General features: G+C 37.7%; 1 protein-coding gene across 1 annotated transcript in view; it reads right to left on the bottom strand.

The window, feature by feature from the left end:
• Nucleotides 1-814: 814 nt before the first annotated feature.
• LOC110960428 (oxysterol-binding protein-related protein 2-like) overlaps nucleotides 815-9,217 on the bottom strand; it is a 35,521-nt gene continuing 27,118 nt past the window's right edge. Inside the window, exons 11-14 of the mRNA XM_022207666.2 lie at nucleotides 7,749-7,874; nucleotides 7,128-7,251; nucleotides 6,635-6,725; nucleotides 815-4,818 (exon numbers count right to left, since the gene is read on the bottom strand). Coding sequence (XP_022063358.2) covers nucleotides 4,716-4,818; nucleotides 6,635-6,725; nucleotides 7,128-7,251; nucleotides 7,749-7,874 — 444 coding nt within the window. The 3' untranslated portion in view covers nucleotides 815-4,715. The remainder of the gene's footprint in view (nucleotides 4,819-6,634; nucleotides 6,726-7,127; nucleotides 7,252-7,748; nucleotides 7,875-9,217) is intronic.

Genomic DNA, 9,217 nt, shown 5'->3' with positions numbered 1-9,217 from the left:
AGTTCATCCTTGTATCACTAAGTGCAAATGCATGTCAAGCAAATTAAACTTGTGTTGACGTTGGAAGTCTCTAGACAAAATTTGATGCCAAAACGTCTCTCAGAAATATCTTTCAGTTGTGAAGTAATTTGTAGGAAATATAATGAATAAGCTATAATGATTAATGCTGCAGAATTGTTTGTAACCCCCTTTTGCTAAATTGCAACTCTGCTCATAAATGTGAAGAACATTCAAATGTATATGTACACAGGTGGGGCAGATTTACTTGCTAAATCATTCTTTTTGTAGTCAGTTCCATAACACAAAACAGTGAAGTAGGATTTTGTGTGCAGTGGCAGCTTACGCTAATAAAACCATCCTGACAGCTCTAATGGAGGTCAGGATTTATCTAGAGACGCTTTAATACAAATAATTCCACCGTGTAAACTAGCAACCTGTGTGCTACAGCAGGATGTGTAGAGGAACACAGTATTATTTATCGTTAGATCTTAATGAAGTTGCTAAATGTGCACATCACTCTCAATTTAAAGAGCCACTTATCGTTTCTGCCACTGTGTGATGCTGCAGGTGTTTCGTGAAGTTCAATTTGTCAAATCAGCTGTGCATAATAGGAGGACATTAGGAGGTAAGCACCTCCTGATGTCCTCTTGTTACTGCAAAATGTTGAATTACATTCAGTGAAATCTTCAAAGCATTACTTTTTCAGATATTAATCTACTATGTTTTAGATCAGCTTGAATCCGTGTCTCCCAGAACAGTGCAGGTACAGAGTCAATCCTTAGTATTTCAAAAAGATGGACACATGGCCGAAAACTGAAATTAGGATTTTATTAGTAGACATTTCCCCCATTCATTAATCTAACAAGCTGTCTGCAATATGGATACGACCCCCTTATAGTCCCCCACCTCAAAATAAGACATCTGGTACAACGTACTCACCAAAAAACTGTTTAAATACTATAAAAATAAATCAATTGCACAAAATAATATGCCATTTTGCTTGTGATTACCTCTGTGCAACACTTGTACGCATACATAACATCGTCAACCACGTGAAAGTCCAAGAGAAATAAAAATTCAACAGAAGACGTTTTTAACAGAAAGAGTCGACACTCGAAGCAACATGAAAGCAGAAACTAGTTAAAGTTAGTCATGTAGCTGGTAGAGCCTGAATCTGCACTGATGAAAGTGACCGCTTTCTACGTTTACAAGCCGCATTAACCATTTTACCTATAGTTAAAATGGCTTTACGGTAAAAAAATGACAGAAATGTACAGCTGTAGCATTTGACAAGTGTTTGATTTCACCGTGAGTAGTGTTTCTAGAACAGCTTTTTAATCACACCCAATCAAAATAGGGATTTTCTTTTTGGGATGAAATTAAATAGATTGAGTTTTATTTGTGCAGCCAAACATATTTATAATAAGCAAACTCAACACCCAGTCTGCCACCCTACATACTGTACTGGCTAGTAAAACAGATTAACAACCACAGTCAAACGTACAAGTGTTCAAACTGCTGAATGATGTTTGCTTCAAGGCCTGATTAGACACTCTACTCTTCTAAACTGCTGGGAATTGTGTTTAGGTAAAATAAAGAAATTAAGAGACATTTTAGCAAGAAACAAGAAAAATGAGCACAGAAATCATTCATAAAACCTGAAACATCATAAATACTACACATGAATTAAAAAAAGGAATGAAAAGCTGACAAATCCAGGCACTAAGCATGACACGGAAATACAATTTTTAAAACGGACATAATAGAAAAGTAAGTTAGGTGAAGATGTGACAGCATGGCTAGTTGTAGTGCCAAGTAGTTTAACAAGTTCAATCATCTGGAATATATTAAAAATAAACTAAGAAGGCAAATATTTCGAGATACATCCGACTAGTGAAGCTGAGGAGTTGAAGGTGTTTGTGCTGCGGGGGTGAGAGGAACATAAAGCTACTGTACAATAACAGATCAGATCAAGTGCTCTTCATTTTGAGGTGCAGACATTGCATAGAGTTGGGTTTTAGAAACTCCTAAATGCACTGGTGAAAACGTGATTTTATACGGCAACAAAGGAATTGTGGTAAAATTGTGAGCATTGTGGAAAATTTCAGAAAATCGGATTCAACCTCAGCAGATGTTACACTGTTTATCCATGGTTTTATTTACCCCAGAGGAACATTTTCAATAAAGGTTTGCTGTCAGAAAGTCCAGTTTTCACACGCACAAGCAGGTCTGAAGGTATGAAATGTGTGTACTATGGAGTGAAGATAGTCTGCAGAGTTGTAACCTTTTTAATCTACATGTAGCCATTAATTTAAACCAGCCACATTCAAACCTTCAGCTGTATCTGCTTAGACACTCGCAAAGCAATGGATGAGAAGATTAGTAATTCTGGTTTGCTTTTTGTTCTTTAAGTAGTGGATCTTTATTTTTTTACATGTAAATTCAGCGTTCATCAGCACAAACATCCCATAAACTGAAAGTAAAATCTTTTTCCTCTACCGCCTTTATCCCCAAAACTGAATGACGATTTGAGTCCTGCTCAGTTGGAATGTAAATAAATGAATATTTGATGAGTGGAGTCCTAATGTTGTAGCTCATTTGGGCGTAGATTTATACGTGAAGAAAAAAAAACGCACCGTTTGTCTCATCAAATTACCGGTTTCTGTACATAAAGTTTAAAAATACTCTTGTGCATCCAGCTGCAGAACTTTTAACAGTCATTTTCATCTGTTCTTGTGCCAGCATTCACTAGGAAGGTGTTTTTTTTTCTCCTATATTTAGTACACTGTGTTGGAAGATGACTGAAAGCAATGGCTAAACACATGGATGAGACAACAGGCCTGTTTTACTTTCCTCTGAGGTCTGCTTCTCTCTCGTTTTTTTTTTTTGTTTCAGTGACATTTTTAGACAAAACCATCATCCATCTATCCAATCAAAGAGTAGAATATCTATTGTGACATTATATTACACTGACATGAAAAAATGTTTAATCATGCGCTAATGATAGTGAGATTAATAATAATGTCAAACTTTCATATTTTCTCATTCTCATACGCTCTCCTGTAAGTAATATGGCTTTAAGTGTTTGTACATATTCATACACTGATTGACAAAATGAATGTATGCATGTATGGTTACTGGTACTTCATATATTCCATGATTTTTAATTTACTGCTATTCACTCTACCACTGATGGCGGTGGGGATAAATATCTGTTATAAAATGACTGATAAAGAACTCTTCAGGAGTGAATTTAGTCATACCGGATCAGATTTACATGCACAAGTAGGAGCAGAACATCAGGCTTCACGTATTTCTGGTTTTTCGGGTCGTGTTGCAAGTACGTACAGGTGACTCCTACTTAAATCTGATGGCCTGTGGAGGTGTAACAACAGATGTGCATTAAAATCGGCACTGGACACGAAGAGACTTTGCTTCCTTGTCAAGACAATAAACTAGAAAGTGGAAAAAAATCTGATTTTCTGCACTCGTCTGAAGCCTATTTAAGGATTCAGTAAACCTCAGCTAAGACTTAGTAGCCAGTGATCCATGCCTAACAAACATTCAGCTGAAATGTTTTCAAATTCTCAGAACTCTGACATCTCCATTTTTTTTCTTCTAGAAGCCCACACAAAAACTAATTCACATTAGAAGCACGCAGTAGGGATTGTTCATCGTACATTTGCTCCTGGTGTGTTAAACCGAAAACTGTTCTTGCACACAAACTGGAGCTCAAGGTGGAGTGTAAAGACAGCAGAGTGACCTTTTGTGGGGCTCAGGTGTTTCCTGTGGTCATTCATGTGTTTTCAAGAAGGAAGAACATGCTAGTTTGCAAGTAGTTTCATAGGTCTGATCCTACTCAAGCATCAAATTTGGCTCCACTGTCAAGGAATCATCAGGTTTTTTTTAGTTTTCTTGATTCATTTTGAGAAATAAACCTCGACTAGAAGGCTAACAGGAGAGCAAGAGCGAATACTAAATGTTTTAAAGGGATATGACGCATGGACAGTACTGAGTTCATGCTTCAAATTGATTTGTCTTGACCAATTTAACCAACAGTAAGCCCATTTTGTTCTTTTATATGTTACCTATATTTATTTTTGAGTATTTAAGACTTTAAAAGTTTCCAAACATACAAAATAAAAGCATCCTCATGATCCATCTTCAGTCAAAGGAGCATTCACGTCCCTGATTTCCCCGCTGACTGGGTGTCTCTCCAAGTCCATAAATCCATCACTGTGATTATTATAGCTTAGTGAATGCTGCTTTTACTCATACATTTTTAAATGGTGCCCTTCCACAGGCTTAACCAGCAGTTCCTCAGAGAAAAGAGTTTGACTGGAAAGATGTTACACATTCAGACCGCAGCTGTTAAAAGTTACCAACTCTCTGCCGCTGGGATTGGTCGGGGATAAAATGGTTATTGTGCTCTAAACGATGTCGGGGCAGAGAGATGGGAGACGTTTGCTGGTCAACAGGTGAAGAAACTTCACAACATGTTGAGTCTGACATGGAGATGGTTTGTCATTTCCAAGTGAAACACGAGAAACACTTCTACTGTAGACTCAGTAGGCACCAAGTGACGGGCATTTGGCTCCTTTTTAAGTCTTTCCGATCTGCGCTGGGTGAAGGCAGTGAGATGGGGATGGGAGTAAACATGGGTATGTGGATTCTTATTTTTATTCAGGAGGAGGAGGATGAAGGCTAGCAGGCTATCAGTAGATATCAGGCAGGTCTTGGTAGTTCCTATTGAAGTAGCCACCGCTGTAGATCCACTCCTGTGAGCCCGTGTAGGGGTTAGTGCCCATCTGAAACCACCTGACAGACAAACAGAATAAATGTCAGCAGGGATTTGCCATGACTCTAGTTTTTTTTGTTATTTATTCTCTTTAAATTTTGTTAATAATTGCTTCCCCCCACCACCACCACCAGCCTGTTATTGGTTGTGATTTGTACAATTTAAAAGGCAAACCCTGAAACCCACCAACGAGTTTGGAGTCATACTACCATTTACTACACCAGCAACAACACACAACAGTCACAATTTGCAAAAGCAACAAAGCAGAAGGGAAATAAACAGTTATACAACCGTCCTTGCTATGACCATTTGTGATTTGCCGTTCCATCAGAAAACTTCAAATCTCAGCTTAAAATCATGACATTTCATCAAAATCCTTTTATTCTACATATCTCATTTTAAAAAAAAAAAATCACCAAAACCTAATAGTTAGCTCTCATCAGATCCCTTAAAAAACAGAAAACTCCTGCGCTCCTCAACACATCCATGAAGCCACAAGTAGCTAAGCTGCAACCAACAGTCATGTGACAAAACATTTTGGGATTTTTTGACTGAACTGAAGGCTGTATGGAAGCTTCCCTTTTTTCTTTTTCATGATTTACAATTGTTATGCTGCAGAGATGACATGTCTGAAGTTCTCTACTTATAGTCATGGTGGTTTTTTTTCCATAGAGGTGCAGGACTTCATATTGCAGTGGCAAAATCAGCCCACAGAGAGGAAAATGTGAAAGGAGCAAAAATCTTCCCAGAAACCACTTGCAGTTCAGAGGGTTAAACTATATCGTGAATCCTGGCTGATATCCATTTTTATTAATTGTCTTATGTTACAGTATCCAGCAAGTTGGTAGACACAGGAAATGTTGGTGTTAATATTATTCATTAAAATTTCCAAGATTTCAATAATGGCACAGAAAAAGAAGTATTCTTGGAGGCTTTCACTGCCTCTTTTCATTGTCAGGGCAGCAGTCTTAAAGAAAGCCCTGCAATACCATCTAACACAAAACTTTCTATGACTTCAAAACCATTTTTGTCCTCTACTTGCCAGCATCTACTTTAATTAATCCTGCAGCTCGCCTCTGATCTACAAGTATAATTCACTTCTGTTTATGACTTTGTTCTTGTTTTCATTATTTTTCTGTGTAACTGTTCAAGGACTTAATGAGAAATGTGCTGATTGGAAGTGTAGCAGAAACTTAGATAAGGAGATTAATGCCACCATTACATCTATGCATTTGGACAAAACCCACAAAAAAAACTAAAAAAAACTTTCTTTTTACACCGTAAACAGGCCAGATATAATGAGTTAATTAGTGAGTTTTAGAGGTTCTCTGCAAAAGAAGGCAAATAAGTGCATTTAGAAATAAATATAAGAATTCTCTATGTAGATTTGTTTCCTTGCTTATACCTACACATCCAACAAACGGCTATAAATCGAAGCTTTATCATTTATATCAATTTTCATTTTACCCCTTCATTATCCGTTTCCACAACTGTGAAAAGCATCATGTGAGCGTTGCTATAGAGTGCTGATGGCAACGTTGATATGTTACCAAAAAAACCTTTCATTTAAAGAAGTCCCATTTGTTCAACGATCGATTTGACCAAACAAAACGAAATTACAAAGACGTGGAGATATAACAGGTGTTTCACCTCATGTTTTATCATTTTTATCAGGCTGATTGTTTCGTTGCAAAAGCTGCCAAAACTGTAAGCAATTGTATTGTAGAACTATCCTTGTGCATAATTGAAAGTAAGTCACTGCTGGGGAGCGCTACAGTTTTGTACTGGTATTTGTCATATCTTATATTTTGTATTGTGTAACTGCAGGATCGTTACCGAGTAGACCACTCCTCATCATTCTTGGCTCGCTCCTTTCTGGCTGCTCTCTGCTTCTCCTCCAATCTTTCTTTTTCTTTACTGGCCTCATCTGCACAAAAAAACAAACAACAACAACAAAAAAAACATTCACATGATCTGGAAATTGCACTGTTCAAAGATCAAATAAAAGTAATTTCTGCTTAAATACATTTTTTATTACAGGTTAATATTGTTTTAATAAAGATTTTGCACTCAAGATCACACAAGACAATAATACAGGCTTCCAGCAGGTGGCAGCATTTTCATATTATTGCTCAATCTTGGCATCAAATCAGAAATCACTGAAAATGTCACTGTCAGGTGTTTCATTCACCAGCTGACATGTAGTATCACTGTACAGCATTTTTTCCCCATCACTGACACAATATTCTAAAGGTCACTGCTGGCAAACAAGGTACTTTACAGGCAAACAGAGACTCATTAAATGCTGATAACGCTTAAATCAAATTACCCATGTTGCCATTCTCCATGGCTCTGATATCAGGCCTGAATCGACAGTCGGTGGGGGCCAAGAAGGCCTCCATCCCAGGCTCCAGCTCATTGAGAGACATTGCAAAGTTTGTGAAGTTGTACATCTGGAGGAGAAAGAGAAAGAACAAGGTCACTGAGTGTGTGTTTGGAAATCAGTGTCTTCTTAATGCTTTATAACTGACTAAAACCAAGTATTAACATTATCTGAGGTAAATCTGTCGAGAACAATGGATGCTTAATGACTGCTTTGTTTGCTAGGCTGCATTTTTGTACCTGAAAGCACTTGATATCCATCAGTTTATAAATTAGCTACACCCATTTCACCCTTTGTGGAGCCTAATCAAGCTTACATTGGACAGACAAACACAAATCACATCCATGGCCAAAGCTGGAGAAAACCAACACAGAAAGGCTCCAGCTGACCAGCAGTTTTAAAGCCACTGCTAACACCTGCAACACCACCCAGGCTGGTCAAGATGTGTCAATGTCAAGAGCTGATATAAAACAAACTAATCTCTGATTTTATGCCTCTGTTTGGGTTGTGTGATTTGCACAGTGGTGTTTGTTCAAGGCTGTGGGTGTGCTTGTGTAGTTTTAGTACCGCAGCAGAGTGTGCCGGTCTGGAGTCTATCCTCCACAGCAGAGTGCTTCCTGGTACGACAGACACCGTCTCCTGGACTTCAGGCATGTCGTCGGCGTCATCATTCTCGGCTCCGTTAGGCTCCTCCTGGAAAACAAACGCCTCGTTCAGGGGCAACTTTACAGCACAAATGACCTCATGTATACTTTATTTACATACAATTACCTTCACAGTTTATCTACATGCATTTTGCAGCTATTGCACGTCACTACAAATAAATGAGCAGACTAAAGCAGAATACCTAAAAACTTCAGTACCAATCTACACAAATCTCTCGGTTTACCTGGATAAGACAGAGTGCTGTGGACACCAACAAAAAATCAAAACAGAAAGAGAAAAAAATAATAAATGAACCTAACCCCAAAATGATTCAACAGTGACTATAGAAGATCAAATACAGAGTGGGCCAAAAGTAAACTTACAGTTGTTTCACTATTTGTTTCACCATTTAGATCCAATGTATCCAAACCAGTATTCTATAGGTCTTATTCAGATTTTGGAAATGTTAAGCTATTTCTTCCAATATTGGTTTTGATACTTTTTTTAAAAAAAAAATGTTACAGGGGACTCTGAGCAAGAGCAAACAAATGAAATTAAGAGCAATGAAAGTGGACACTAAAGCAGCATTGGAAGTTTGAAAATGTCAAGCAGGTGAACACATAGAGGCAAGGAGCCTTTAACACTCCCCCACCTTCACACCAGGCAATTTATCGAAAAAGAAATAAATTTGAAAGCACAGGTTTGGTGGTTGACTTAACGAAATCCTACCTACCGAGTGTAAGCCTAGTTGGCCCAAACTGTAAAACAATATTTAGAATCTGAGTGAAATATAGGAATTATGATGCTGTTTTTAGAGCATTTTTAAGTGCATTAAAAACTTGCATGTGGCTGCACTAAACACGCAGAATGAATGAAATCAATGAAAGAGGCTACACCAAGCATGTGAGCAGCCCTGCAAACGTAAAAATAGACCCATCTTCTGTGTATATATTATCTACAACACATAGCGTGCAGTCCTTTTACACAGAAATGAGTCTAAAACTACCAATATACACTACCATGCAAAAGGTTTGTCTTCACTTAGAAATGTCCTTATTTTTAAAAGAAAAGCATTTTTTTCATTGACGATAACATTAAATTAATCAGAAATACAGTCTAGATATTGTTAATGTGCTAAATGACTATTCCAGCTAGAAACAGCTGATTTTTAGTGGAATATCTCCATAGGGGTACAGAGGAACATTTCCAGCAACCATCACTAGTGTTCTAACGGTACACTGTGTTAGCTAATCGTGATGAGAAAACCCTTGTGTAATTATGTTAGCACATGAATAAAGTGTGAGTTTTCATGGAAAACATGAAATTGTCTGTGCGACTTCAAACTTTTGTAGGGTAGCGTACATAAAATTACAGCCTTGTAACAAGACTTC

This window comes from Acanthochromis polyacanthus, chromosome 6, assembly GCF_021347895.1.
Source record: "Acanthochromis polyacanthus isolate Apoly-LR-REF ecotype Palm Island chromosome 6, KAUST_Apoly_ChrSc, whole genome shotgun sequence".
NCBI classification, from domain to species: Eukaryota; Metazoa; Chordata; class Actinopteri; family Pomacentridae; genus Acanthochromis; species Acanthochromis polyacanthus.
This window is presented reverse-complemented; position numbering and strand designations above follow the sequence as displayed.